This window comes from Urocampus carinirostris, chromosome 20 (assembly GCF_059441175.1).
Source record: "Urocampus carinirostris isolate Australia breed hairy pipefish chromosome 20, RoL_Ucar_1.0, whole genome shotgun sequence".
Lineage (NCBI taxonomy): Eukaryota > Metazoa > Chordata > Actinopteri > Syngnathiformes > Syngnathidae > Urocampus > Urocampus carinirostris.
In genome coordinates this window covers 19608454-19623783 of record NC_142368.1, presented here as the reverse complement: position 1 = coordinate 19623783, position 15330 = coordinate 19608454, and the positions used below count along the sequence as shown (strand labels likewise).

Genomic DNA, 15330 nt, shown 5'->3' with positions numbered 1-15330 from the left:
CTCTGCAGCAATGTTCCCTCTAATTTTCCAAGGGTCTGAGTGTTCACACAAAGCCACGCTTGAAACAACAGTAAGCTACAGCAATCCCAAGTGTGGCAACTAAGTCATTATCAAACATGTCCAAAACTTGACATCACGTTACATTTTGCTGAGTTTCCGGCAATGCAAACATTTTTTTTCACTTTTGAGTGAATTGACTAAGGTATTATTGCAAAGGTTGTACGGCCTACAAACGTCATTTGTTTTTACAACAATTCTTTCACAAGATTTCCATTTCTTTTTTTTTTCTGGTATCTTTTGTCGCATAATACTAACATTTTTGGGGGCTTATTTAGTCTGTTGCACGATACACAACTGTATTTAATCACATTTTTTTAGTGGAAGTACAATGTTGGCAACAAGATTCACTTGACATAATTTGAAATTATTTGAATGCAACACAAACTTTTTCTTCTTTTTCCCTGTTTTTTTTTTCATTTTTTTTTAAATTCATTTAAAAAAATCTCATTGTGTTTATTTTTTCTAGCTGTTCCTTTTTTCTTTTTGTTCTCTATCTACTTTTTTCCTTTGTTTCTTTTTTTACTTTTTTCTGGCTTTTTTTCTGAACCTTTCCTTCTTTTTTCTCTTCCTTTCTTTTCACTTCTTTTTCACTTTGGTATTTTTTCTTTTTTGTTCTATTTCCCCTTCCTTTAAGTCATTTTGTGCATAATTTTACATAATATTTGGTCATACAGGGATGAAAGAAGCAAAAACAACCTGAAGAGCCGTTCAGGACCCGAAAGAGCCGGTTCCTTTTAGTGAGCCGAGCCGAAGAAGCCAGTTCTCGAAAAACTCTACTGACTTTACTCAACTTCGTTCTATTTCGACCTTGACTTCAAAATACCGCATTTAGAACACAACGTCAGGGGAACCCTTGTATTTTTACCTTCATGCACAGTAACTTTGACTTAATTTGCTTCTTAATTAGCAATTTCGAGCCCTGATTTTTGTGAGCTGGCTAGATTTTCTTGTGCGCGGAAAAGCTCTGGGTAGTGCGCAATTGTGCACACACGCAGCTTAGAGGGAACATTGCTCTGCAGCCCACCTCTCCTGGGCGGACCTCAATGTTCCAGCCACGTTGTTTTGCTCCAGCGGCAAGCTCGGCATACCGTTGGCGTTTTCTCTCGAAAGCCTCATCCGCTGAGTCCTCCCAAGGAACTGTGAGCTCGATGATGAATGCCTTTTTCCGTGAAGGCAACCACAGCACCAAGTCGGGTCTCAAGGTGGTTATGGCGATCTCTGGAGGAAACAGGAGCTGCCGGCCAAGATTAGCCAACATCTTCCAAACGTAGCTGGCCTTGCTCAGTGGGTATAGAGCTGCCCTTGGGTACCTTAGCCCCTTCCTGGACAAAGGTAGTTGCCTGATGGAGGTTGACTGTCGGTGGTGGTGGTGGTGGTTTTATAAATCAGATTAAAATAAACAAAAATGTCGACTTTCCAATTTAAAAGAAATGTTTTGATCTTCTCTCTCTCTCTCCAAATGTAGTCCGATAACTACTTCCAATTTGAATCTTTATTTATTAAAAAAACACATTTGTTTGTAATGTTTAAGTTTATCCAAACCAATTGATCACTTTATAAACACATGTTCAATTAAATATAACTAGCGCCTTTAAAAACAAAAGAGAAAAATTGGATAGTCTTTGCCTGATGTATTGCAGAGGTATCGGATTCAAGTATTTGAATTGGCATATACAAAGAGTTAAATTATAGGGTTACTTGTCTATATGAGGACCTCTAAACACAATAATTTTGACATGCAAGTTCCGTTCGGAACCGAAATCGTGCTCACTATACGGAGGAAAATCCAGGTCACGAGCAGTCCCAGAAGCTACCACTAGAAACCGCTCACCGCTAGCATCGGATAGTTCCAGTTTGCGCATGCACACTAGAAAAGGCAAAAATTGTTGTGAATCCGTTCATTTTAAATTACTGTAACTTTAATTTTAAGATAATGTGCTTACGTATCATCAACGAAAGTGATCAACCCCGTATTATTGCTAGCAATTCCCCTTATCGAGCGATAATAAACGTTTTTTTATTGTCTGTTTTTCCGTTTTAAAAATTGTTATACAGCGTACAGCATTTAAAATGATAAAAAAAAACTGAATAGAGAAACAGAAAACACAGGTATACAATCTCCGTCGCCCCTCCCTCCAAATGGTTTCTGGGCTCGAGCGCTACCAGGCACAATTTTTAAAAGTAACAATAAAATGTAACCTAAAGGTTAAACCCCAACTCACCACATTTTGTCATGCCAGCTTCGTAGCACTTGCGAAGGCGGCACGCCTGACAGCTCTTTCGACGGTTCTTGTCTATGGTGCACTGGTTGGTTGCCGGGCAAATGTAGTCGTTGTGCCCTGAGTCAAAGATGGCGGTGCCGATGAAAATCGAGTTTGACATAATCGAAGACAGATCCCCTACGATATCAAAGAATGGTTTGTTCCCACTCACCTTGAATGCTCCTCTTAAAGAAGGCCTTACAGCCTTCACAAGACCAGACACCGTAATGGTAGCCAGAGGCATAGTCCTGGCATACGGCACAAAAGTGAAGGTCTGCCTTGCCTCCCGATGACACCACAGCTTCCTCGCCCTCCTGAGATCGCCTGCGCTTGCTGACAGACATGCAGACAATATGAATAGGTTGATAACCATCAATTATTCATTCGGAAAGAGGGAAATTATAACTTAAGGGGCTGTAGTGAATTCATAATCCCAAAGGTGAGAACCACCAGGAAAAGTATGTGTGTGTCTGTGTGTGGAGTCAAACTTTGGAACAATTTACAAGACAAGATCAAACGGTGTCCAACTATTCACCTGTTCAAATTTAAATACAAAGAAACATTCCTGGTGGAATGCAGAGATGAGGAGGGTGGGGTATGAGTGGTGCGGGAGATTGGCAATAGTGCGTCTCCTTAACTTTGTGTTATTGTTGCTGTTCTTTTATCATAACTGTTATTATTAACATCATTACAATTGTTGTTATATCATTGGTATATTTGGTGGGGAAGATGAAGGGGTAGGGAATATAAGCATATGCTTCTTACTACCCCTTTTCGAACATATTATGTAACATTATTTTGTTGTTAGTTATTGTTATTGTTTTTGCTCTGTTTTCATTTTGATGTTCGAATAAAGTTTTCATTCATAACCCAAAATGCTGAAAGAGCCATATTGGACCCCAAAACACACACATGTAGATTAAAAGCTTTGGGTAAGCCTTGTAAGGAGGGCGACACATTGTATATAAGCGTATGCTGTATAGATTTATAATTGATAATTGTTTGTGTCAAGTTTATCCTCCTACAGACACCCTACATCTTTCCATTATCAAACATTTTTGAAAAAGCACCGAGGAGCCACTAGGGAGCGCAGAAGATCCACATGCGGCTACGGAGCAGCCTGTTGTCTAAGAATTGTCAAGCCTGTGTTTTTGGATCACGTGACCATTAAAAATTGCGATTACAAAGACAAGCACATATTTACTACTGCGCCAGAAGAAAACATGAACCAGAGCACAACAATACTGTGGAGCAGTGGTGGGACACCACGGCCTGCAGTCACATTTTCAGCCATTAGATGTTGCTAGGCTCAGAAATCTGCCGTCAGAGACTTTCACAATAAATTTCTTTGAGAAAGTCGTTGGTTTTGCCAATCAAATTCCGTGTTGGTGTCTGAGCACCTGCTAGAAGGCCTTTAGGAAACGTATGATTGGTTTTGGGGTGGTGAAGAGACCGAGCTGCACAAGGAGATATATTGTTGTGTTGATTTAATAGTATATGGTCTAACAACTTTGAAGCGAGCAAGCCTTTCGAACATTGGAAACGTTTTTGTCCGCCACTTTCATCCTATATGTAAGATCTTAAGCCCGAGCCCAAGCCCGATCCTATCTGAATTTCTGGTCAATCATTTCATTTTGGTCGGGGCAAGATTTTCTCTCACTTTTTGTTCCACTATCCACACGTTATTGTTCACCTTTGTCTCTGTTTATACATTCTTGTTTAACTTAGATTTTGTTTTGAAAGACAGGCTTTACATTTTACAAGTCCATGCGGCGAGAGCACTTTGCCAAAATCCCTTATCCCTCTCTTGCCCAGAACATTTTTACTTGCTGCCTCCATCACCTGGCTTGTTCCATCATTGCAGCCTATGTCGACTCATTCATAATGCATGTGCAAGTACATGTATTTATTGAACACGAGAGAAAAAAACTCTTTTTTCATCTTCCTCTGGGTTTGCGTCAGCGTTTGTAGTATAGTTGACAAAGCCTTCTTCTTACTTTCACCATTTTCATGCTACACGTCAAGTAAAGTCATGTTTATTTGTGACGCCCTTAATCAAAAGGAGTCTCAAAGGGCTGCACAGACCACAGACTTACGGCACCATCCCCTGATCCAAAACCTTCATGAGGAAAAACTCAAAAACCTCAGTCAAGTCAAGTCAAGTCATGTTTATTTGTTTAGCCCTTAATCTCAAGGAGTCTCTAAGGGCTGCACAGACCACAGACTATTGCAAACGACAGACTGTATTATGACACCATCCCCTGATCTGAAGACCTACATGAGGGCAAGGAAAAATTCAAAACCTCAGTCAAGTCAAGTCATGTTTATTTGTAACACCCTTAATCACAAAGAGTCTCAAAGGGCTGCACAGACCACAGACTATTGCAAACTACAGACTATTACTCAAACAAATACGAACAAAAACCTACAGGGACAAGCATTATGTCACTCTCCAGCAATGTGTTCTGCCCTGAATAGCTTCGTTAAAAGATAGATAAAAGCAGATAGACGAGATGGGAATTACAGCATAAGGGCTCTTTGATCCGAGTTAGGCATTGCTAACATATACTTAATAGAGAAAATATCTTTTTTAAGGACACCTGATATGAAGCACCCCATTCACCTGGCGTGAGTAAGTTGTAAATATTCATTAAAGTCCTGGTTTATCTCCCGTTTAGCTCCTGTTAAGTATTATATGAATAATATTGGCAAAAAAACTTTGAAAGGGTGTCAAACCTTTCAAGACCTAGTGTTGTAGCAAAAAAGTAGTGGCTTGTAGTCTGGAATTTACGGTACTAAATTCATGCTGCATATTCTGTGAGCTAGAAGGGTTAAAGTCCAACAAGTAACACAATGTCCTACCTTGCAGTCAACTCACAGGCTCCTGGAGACAGCTCCACCCATGGACTTTGAACCGGCTGTCCCGGTTGTGGGCGAGCCTGAGACGGGTGCAACGGTCCTGGCGGCCCCATGTGACTGTGGCCCGGCCAGAACAGGGAGGGCCTTAGGGACTGGTGCACGGGCGAACAGTCCGAAAGTCCCGGCCCGGCGTAGAAGATAGTCGGACTGTAGAAAGGGATTGCGGTAAAGTCATGGCTGAGTTCGGTGTAAGGTGAAGGGATGCAGATGGGTTGATTGTTTTCGAGTGACAAGCCAGGAGAGGTTGCATTGTGGCTGGGGGAGAGGACACGACAGCTCACTCGACTGGAGTCCACCTCCTGGAGCTGAAGAAGAGGCCGATTGGCCATCGCTAGCTACAAGGATGTCACTCTCAGCTAAGTCCTACATCATCCGTATCGGAGAACAATACACATTTTCTCATACATTGAGTGCAATTTGCTGAACAGATTTTCCTGTACTAAAATCCTGTAGGGTCTGGATGCATCCTAGAGCTCCGGGTAAAGCTCTGAAATAACCGGGAATCCGAGGAACCGCTGTCTGTTCTACCCAGTTATGAAGAGTCACTGAGGAAACCGGCTTCTCCTGCAAGACAAACAAATTCCATTAAATAGTTGATTCAGAGTTGACTGTTTGTGTATGTAACAATTGAACACGCTAAGAAATAATACACTGCCCTCTAAGTGCCCTCATGCACTGTAAATGATATTGTAAACTACATCTGCACATGCTGTGAAGCACATTGGGGCGACAGTATCTCAGGAGGTAGGGTGCTCGTCCTGTGACCTTGGGCAAGACACTGAACCCCGACTGATCGGGGCAGGTTAGATATCAAAGCCTCATTGGGTAAGGACCTGGTCCCCACATTCCCCTGATAAGCAGGTAGGAGCCTTGCAGAGCTGACTCTGCTATCGGTGTGTGAGTGTGTGTGTGAATGAGTAAAGTGTGGAGTGCATTGTAGAGCGATTGTCTTTATACTAAAGAGGTCCCAGGTTCGATTCCCTGCTCATTTGAGTTAGACATCAAAACCTCCTTGGGCAAGACAATGGACCCCCATGCTGCTGATAAGCAGGTAGGGGCCTTGCGGGGCTTATTTTGCTATTGGTGTGTGAGTGTGTGAGTGAATGAGTCAAGTGTTGAGTGCATTGTAGAGCGGTTGTCTTCATACTATAGAGGTCCCAGGTTCGATTCCCTGCTCATCCGAGTAAGATACCAAAACCTCCTTGGGCAAGACACTGGACCCCCCATGCCCCTGATAACCAGGTAGGAGCCTTGCAGAGCTGACTCTGCTATCGGTGTGTGAGTGTGTGTGTGTGAATGAGTAAAGTGTGGAGTGCATTGTAGAGCGGCTGTCTTTATACTAAAGAGGTCCCAGGTTCGATTCCCTGCTCATCTGTGTTAGATATCAAAACCTCCTTGGGCAAGACACTGGACCCACCATGCCACTGATAAGCAGGTATTGAAAGCAAGCTGATTTGCTATCGGTGTGTGAGTGTGTGTGTAAATGAGTAAAGTGTGGAGTGCATTGTAAAGCGGTTGTCTATAGACCTATAAGGTTTATTATTTACAGTTTGGTTTTTTTGGTCCATTACGGCTCTTTCAAAAATTTGGGTTCCAGACCCCTGGTGTAACTCTATTCAACCTCTCAAAACTTTTCAATAAATGTTCTTTTTAAACCCTTTTTCTTGGCTTTATGTGAGAAAGAACTTAAAAGTCAGAACATTAACTCTCAAGAGTAACCACTTTGTTTTTTACAGCAAATAAAACAATAAACCATTGTTCCACGTTCTACTAAATACACCAGAGTTGAAGTTCTCTCAATGAAAAAGGAGATGGTAACGATTTAATGAGTTCCTCCCTAGTCTCCCTCAAACCACTTAGGCCTAGGAAGGGACAGATTAATCCAAATATCGATATTATGGATACACAGAAAGTACTTAGATCGGATCGACACTATCGTCCTGGGATCGATACCTCACTCCTCCGCCAATTTCCTCAAAGTGCCTCTATATGAAGATAGCGCAGCCTTACTCTCCCTCACCCAGGATCCTCAGCCACTCTCTAAGTCAATGCCCGAATGGTGACTGTCAGGCACACTTTTGGCACCACCCCCAACCTGGTCTGCAGCTTCATCCTGCCTGCCAGTCATAAGAGAGGGCCATACCTGTGCGCCCACCCCTACCAGAAGCTAAAAATGACAGCGGCAAAGGGGAAGCACAGGGTGGTGCTGACAATGTTTCCAATTACAAAAAGGGGCAAGGCCAGGTGTAATTTGTGTGTTACCATTAGCGGAGGACACCAAAGCAGGTAAGCAGGAACCGTGTGTAAAGTGGGCTTAAACTAGTTCCACAAAAAGTGTATATCTCTAAACCAGATGGTATCACGTTTCTGTTTCAAATATTAGTACCGCCCAAAGGGGCATTTCTTTCTTTCTCTGTCTTTGTTCTGCCTAAATAAATGCAGTTTGGTGGGGGAAGGGCCCCCAGAGTTGGGAGCGCAACCAAGGAGATGGAGGTAAGTCCTCCTCTTCTGCCCCTCCCCCTCTCCAACTGGCAGTTGTAAAAAAGTCGAATGCTTGGCGTATCTTTTTAGCGATCAGCTCTCCCACAACATGTAAAAGAGGTCGACTTAGACCCCGCAACGTAACAGGGTGCATAAAAATAATTGTATGTATTATTAGCAAAGTTAAGATCAATGAACAATTCATAAACTATCTCAAGCCAGAAAACAAAAACCAAACCTCACAAACTAGGATGAAACTTGAAAACTGATGGTGATATTGTTGGTAATAATGGATGACCCGACAACAGGTGCTGTCCAATGTCCTTATAAAGGTTCAGGATCATTAGGGACAACTATGTGGTGATTGGACACACTCGTCCAATTCCAAACCGATTAGGTCCCGGTTTCAAAGTGCAAACCCCAGGATTTAAATGCAATATCCTCGTTAAAGTGCAATATCCCGGTTAGGTATAATTTTTATTTGAGATGGTTTTAACACTTGTTGCATAGAAAGTATTTTGTTTTCGAACTATTAAATGTTTTTATGTAGTATTATTTATTTTATTTACACTTTCACTTAATTTCCAAAATATTGTGCAAATGGAAAGTATTTCAGTTGTAATGTTGACATTGTTACAGTTTTAAGTGCAAATTTTTTTTATGTTCCAAGTGCAATATCACAGATGTGTAGAGTGTTTATTTTGGATTTCAATGCTTAATATAAGGTGTGAATACTTGATATTTTTCTATTTGTTAGTCTTTATATTGTATATTTTGCCACCTGGGGTGCAGAAATACTATAATACTGATAAAGGTGATTCTTATTCTGCTAAATTAGCATTTTTTTAAATACTTGTAGATTGAGGGACTTGTTCTTATTTGACATAAGAGAGTCTGCTATCTTGCTGCTACAGAAAACCAAAAACCGAACCAAAAGCTGAAGGGGAAAAAATGGAAGAAAAATGCTGCCTTATGGTCACTATGAATCTCCATAGTATGTATTCTTCCTTGTGCTTTGTAGCACTTGTTTTCGATTGCACGACAGAATACAGTGCAATCTAGTGGTCTAATCATACAACATGTCCTATTTAAGAGAAAAAAGCATTCAACTTGGCAAAGGGTAGGCACAAAATAAAGGATAAATGGTGCTTTATGGTCAGTATGAGTCTTTGAAGTTTATATTCTTCCTTGTGCTTTGTAATACTTGTTTTCAATCGCCCGACAGAATACCGTGCCATATAGAGGTCAAGTCATACAACCTGTCCTTTTAAAGAAAAAAAACTTAAAACCTCAGCCCAAACCTGTAAAACGCTGAGCAAAAAGGAGAAATAGTGCGTTATGGTCACTTTGAGACTCTGTAGAGAAAATAATCGGGACTACACTTCCCTCCATTCAGGACATTGGCAGCATGCCTATCCCATGCTAAGAACATTATCGGGGACCCCTCTCACCCCCATCATGGACTGTTCACTCTGCTAGCCTCTGGGAGTGCGGTGCAGGACCACCAGGTTCCGCAGTAGTCTAGTCCCCCTGGCCATTAGACTGTTAAATGGTCAATCTAACATATAGTTAACCTAAATCTAAACGGCTGCTAATCTGACTTTTTGCACTACTGGCAGTTCTTTATAGCTTGCCACTCCTTGCACATTTGCTCTATGCACTATTGTACTTTCAGCGTTATTGTTACAGTGTTAATGTTACTGTTTACCTGACTTGTTAACCTGAATGCCCATCTTGCACATCTGGTTAGCTACTCCTCTTGCACTATCGGCACTATGGTAAAATACTATACGTAGCCATGATACAATACAACTTTTACTTATATCTGTACATTCGAGGAAACTGTGCGGGTCAGATGTATCGACATTTCGTTCTGTATACACGTGTACTAGAATGACAATAAAGTAGATCTGAATCTGGGGATCTGAATCTGTAGTTTGTATTCTTTAGCATTTGTTTTTGGTTATACAACAGTTACATCTAGTGTTGAATTATACCCAATGTCCCTTTAACTTTCGTTGCAGGGCAGGAGCATAATAGTCTGTAGTTCACAATAGTCTGTGCAGCCCTTCGAGACTCCTTGTGATTAAGGGCTGGACAAATAAACATGACTTGACTGAGGTTTTGCGTTATTCCTTGCCCTCATGTCGGTTTTAAATCAGGGGATGGTGTCATAATAGTTTGTAGTTCACAACAGTCTGTAGTCTGTGCAGCCCTTTGAGACTCATGGTGTTTAAGAGCTATACATATAAACATGACTTGACTGAATTGTTTTAGGTTTTCCTTGTCCTCACATAGGTTTTAGATCAGGGGATGGTGTCTTAATAGTCTGTAGTCTGCAATAGTCTGTGCAGCCCTTCGAAACTCCTTGTGATTAAGGGCTGGGAAAATAAACATGGCTTGACTGAGGTTTTTGAGTTTTTCCTTGCCCTTATATCGGTTTTATATCAGGGGATGGGGTAACAATAGTCTGTAATTTGCAATAATCCGTGGTCTGTGCAGCCCATGCCATTTGTGCTCTTCTCTTGCATATTTCCCTTTGCAGCATTACAAATATTACAGGCCGGGAGAGGAAAATATGATTAACGACGTGCTGTACTTTGTACATGGCGGTGCTAGCTGGATGCACGGCAGCGTATCCCGGGAAAGCAAAGAACACGTTTGCTTTTACGACATCTGATAGAGCAAAGCCAGCAGAGTTAATCATTCCTGGGTGGTAGCCGTCTCACCTTCAATCCCTTGTCAGAGAACGTTATTTGCTTTTTTTTGGGGGGAGGGCCTGTCTCTCATTTATTGTCTGCGTATTTTGGAAGGATGGTAGGTTAACCATGTACTACGAAGTGATCCATCTCGCGGAACTTCACACAGCGTTGCTATCGGCATTTGGCGAAATATCGGAGTCTGTAATACATTGACGTCGAGATTCGAAAGGAGAACGTTCCCCAGATCGCGGTGACCTTGTGAGGTGATCGGCAATTAGTAAAAAGGAACACTTGTCCAGAGTTGGAACAACGGAAGATACTTTTTAACCTCCTTTAGGTTTTGGTTGCCAAGTATGATTTTGTTTTGTGCAGATTTCTAACAATCAGTCCCATCTATCTATCTATCTATCTATCTATCTATCTATCTATCTAGACATCTATCTATCTATCTAGACATCTATCTATCTATCTAGACATCTATCTATCTATCTAGACATCTATCTATCTATCTATCTAGACATCTAGACATCTATCTAGACATCTAGACATCTATCTATCTAGACATCTAGACATCTATCTATCTATGTATCTATCTATCTAGACATCTAGACATCTATCTATCTATGTATCTATCTATGTATCTATGTATCTATCTATCTATCGCAGACATGGGACCAAGTCACACATGTGCAAGTCTCAAGTAAGTCTCAAGTCTTCACCTTCAAGTCCCAAGTAAGTCCCAAGTATTTTTTTCTTGGGCAAGTCAAGTCACAAGTCAAGTCCCGAGTCTTAGATTGCCAAGTCCAAGTCAAGTCACAAGTCATAAAAACAGCGACTCGAGTCGACTCGAGTCCAAGTCACTAAGTCTCAAGTCCCCATGTCTGATCTATCTATCTATCTATCTATCTATCTATCTATCTATCTATCTATCTATCTATCTATCTATCTATCTATCTATCTATCTATCTATCTATCTATCTATCTATCTATCTATCTATCTATCTATCTATCTATCTATCTATCTATCATTCTTGGTCATATCCCTCAAGAGGGGTGACTGACAGCAAGACAAACACATACAATAACAAATTACAAAAATACACACAATGCCCAAACACCCAAACAAGTTAGGCACCTCGGCACCTAAGTTGGTCATGCTTTCGTCCCTCCAGATGAAACGGGACAAAAGAAAGCGGCCATGTCACTCGGGTCAGGGTGACTCAACACACTTTTTTGTTCAACAGCAGGGCCCCACAGCTTTCACTGGTTTACCCCTACCGCATCATACAGGTGCCCTGCCCATCCCTTTGAAAGCGTCCAAACATCCCACTATCCTTTTACAACACCTCTCCACTCATTCCTATTACCAACAAGAGCTCTAGCTTCCATTATATTTAGACCCGTTTCCTTCAGTGTACTCATAGCACCATCCATCCACGTCAATCGCGGCCTTCCTCTTGATCTCCTTTCGTTGACTTCTGCTCTGTAGATCCTCTTCAACATTCGCTCCTCATCCATCCTCTCCATGTGTCCAAACCAACCGAGTACTCTCTCATCCACACACTTGCTCAGTTCCACGACTACTCCAGTTCTGTCTCTCACAATTTCATTTCTCAATCTATGCAATCTTGTCACTCCTAACATACTCCTCAAACACTTCATCTCAAAGACATTTAATTTCCTTCTCAAATCTACGTTCAGGCTCCAAGTCTCTGCAACATCCATGCTCATACTTTTGTTGCTCATCACTCTCCTCAGAGCACCCAAAACCTTGCTTCCTTGATTCACCGTGCAATACTTTAAAATCCATTCCACAGACTGCAGCCCCATCACAACCCAAGTACCTAAAGCTTTCAACTTCTTCCAGCACCTGTCCATGCAACCTGATTTCTAACGTCATGCCCACTCCATCCCGTGAACACTTCATCACCTTACTCTTCCCAACATTCACACATAACTTACGCCTATCACACACTTTTCCAAAATCCGTTACCAACCTTCTCAATGTTTCCTCAGAATCAGCCACAAGCGCTGTGTCATCTGCAAACAACAACTGACTGCCACACTGTTCCACTGTTGTCCATCATCTCTACACCTCTGCCAAATACTCTTGCATTCACCTCTCTCACCACGCCATCCATGTACACATTAAACAGCCATGTAGATAGATAGATACTAGATATTGTAGATAGAGAGATAGATAGCAAAACAGCAAAAAATATTCTTAAAATGCATTCATTCATTCATTCAAATAAGAGAAAACACAGTTGAAGTATGCAAAAGATATAAATATATATATATATCAATAGGACAGATTTTGTTTAGTAGGAAAATGGCTACTCACAGGGGGTCGATAATGCCAAAAGACGATACCAATTAAGCCCAAAATATAACACCGGTCAATATTTCGAATGAACAGTATATCAAAATGATATCGTCCACCGGTCCTCTGTTCCGAAGCTGTTACGGAGGTGTTTATAGTGTAAACATGTAAACAGGACTGACATCCAATACGAGTCACATGCCAACACAGGTCAAGTGCAGGGCACAGGGCAGAGTCTGCACACTCTCCGATTGCATTTTCACAAATAATAACCATAAAAGTATCGATTTTTATGGATTGATAAGGCAAGGGCACGGCTATCGAGTGGCCGCGAGAATGCCAAACGGAAATTGTTTATCGAGTGCTAAACAACTCTCTTAAAACTATCATTTGATGTGCTGTTAGTAGGAGTGGGCGATACTGGGATTTTTTGGGATCTATCGATACCGATCCGAGAACGATAATTTTTGCTCGGGAGTGTCATGATCATTGAATAATTGAACCACTGCTCTCTTAAGTTAGTGTAAAATTCCAATAAAAACAGCCGAGAATACTTTAACGAGTGTTTCAGAACAAAAGTCAAGAGAGTCCAACTCCCAAAAAGTAACGTAACAAAAATAGAAATACAGTGTCCACGAGACAGGAAAATACCATATTTTCTGGACTATGAGGTGCACCCAAGACCCTCAAATTTGCAATGTGCCTTCAAAAAAGACATTAATTACGGCAGGGGTCTCCAAAGCGGCGAGCTACTTTTTGCTACTTATTGGTGAAAAAGGCACGCAGTTTGACATCCGTTTTGAAAAGAACTCATTTTCTACGTAGAAAGAAGAAAAAGAGAAAATAAAACAGAAAGAAAGAAAGAGAGAAAGGGTACAAATGAGAGAGAAAAGAAAGAAAGAAAGAAAGAAAGAAAGAAAGAAAGAAAGAAAGAAAGAAACAAAGAAACAAAGAAACAAAGAAAGAAACAAATAAAGAGAAAGAAAGAAAGAAAGAAACAAATAAAGAGAAAGAAAGAAAGAAAGAAACAAATAAAGAGAAAGAAAGAAAGAAAGAAACAAAGAAAGAGAAAGAAAGAAACAAAGAAAGAGAAAGAAAGACAGAAAGAAAGAAAGATAGAGAGAAGGAAAGACAGAAAGAAAGATAGATAGATATAATTAGGAAGTAGGATTGTTTTTAACTTAGTCAACCACAAAACAAAAAAATATTTTAACGAGAAAATCACAATGACCCAGCCATGGTCGTATATTTTGAGAACTGGTCTGCGAGCAAGAAGGAGAGAAAGAAAGAAAGAAGGAAAGAAGGAAAGAAAAAAAGAAACAAACAAACAAATAAAGTGGGAGAGAGGGTGAAAGAGAGATAGAGAATAAGAAAAAGCAAGAAACCAAGAAAAGAAAGAAAGACAGAAAGAAAGAAAAAGAAAAGGAGAGGAAGGGAGGGAGACAGAAAGAAGTGTGTGAACAAGAACGAGAAAACAACAATAGGCTGAAAGAGACAGATAAAAAAGAAAGGGATAAGGAAAGTGAGGAAAAGAAAGCAAAGGAGAAAGAAGGACAAAAAAGAAAGAAAAGGAGAAATAAAGAAAGAACAAAAAAAGAAAAAAAAGAAAGAAAACAAAAGAAATAGAGAGATAATTAGGAAGTAAGGTTATTTTTAACTCAGTCCACTACAAAAAAAAAACACTAGAAAATCACAATGACCCAGCCTTGGTCAGGTATTTCCAGAACAGGTCCACCGGCACCTTACCTGTCCTTACGGGGCACCCAGATGCCCACAGGCACCAGGTTGGAAAACCCTGGTCTACGGGAACCATTCCTTCATTTTAATTGTGAAACCAGATTCCTTATATTTAAGTTGTATGTTTATAATTGGTGGCCGCTCATATATGAAAAAATATTTTTCAAGGTGCTTATATTCAGGTGCGCCTAATAGTCCAGAAAATACGGTAGTTACGATCGCACAATATTTCCAAAATAAAAGCAGGAGTGCAACTAAAATGATTAGGGATGTATATAGTTAGGACACACTAACCTTATTACAGCGAAAGTTATGGGAAGCCAGCACCGATCTTAAGACACCAGTATCGATCCGATCCAAGCACTCGCTCGATATCGATAGTATCGATATTCCCGTCGGTCCGCCCGCCCTTCCCTGTCAGTGTCAATGGAGTTGACTGGAAAACACGATTTGAAAATCATCCAATTTCGGCAAAAAGATAAAAGATAGTCAAACACCGGAGTTGACCTTTGCCTCAGTCACCGCGGGGTTTATCGCCTCGCCTTTGAAACCGGGATGAACTTTTGTTTTGGGGGTTTTAGGAGGGAGTGGCTCAATCCTGTCCAAAAACGTTGTATCAAAATGGATTTTTTTCATCGTAACAGACAAGTACATTGCATAATGATAACATAGTCGGATACTGTGTCATTTTCTCGGGGGCCGCCGGAGCTAAAGGCTAGGTTAAGTTGGGCCAAATTGGGTTTTGCACCAGGAAAGGTCTGATGAACATGTTCCACTGTTATCTAGTCACTTTTTGAACATTTTATAAACAAAAGTCAAGTCAAGGACAAGTCATGTTTATTTGGAA

General features: G+C 40.9%; 1 protein-coding gene across 1 annotated transcript in view; it reads right to left on the bottom strand.

Annotated features, from left to right (window-relative positions):
• The window catches only part of esr2a (estrogen receptor 2a), a 55653-nt gene that overhangs the window by 28727 nt on the left and 11596 nt on the right, over nt 1–15330 (bottom strand). The window contains exons 2-4 of the mRNA XM_088324608.1: nt 5184–5804; nt 2494–2654; nt 2283–2399 (exon numbers count right to left, since the gene is read on the bottom strand). Of these exons, the coding sequence (XP_088180734.1) occupies nt 2283–2399; nt 2494–2654; nt 5184–5569 (664 nt within the window). The 5' untranslated portion in view covers nt 5570–5804. The remainder of the gene's footprint in view (nt 1–2282; nt 2400–2493; nt 2655–5183; nt 5805–15330) is intronic.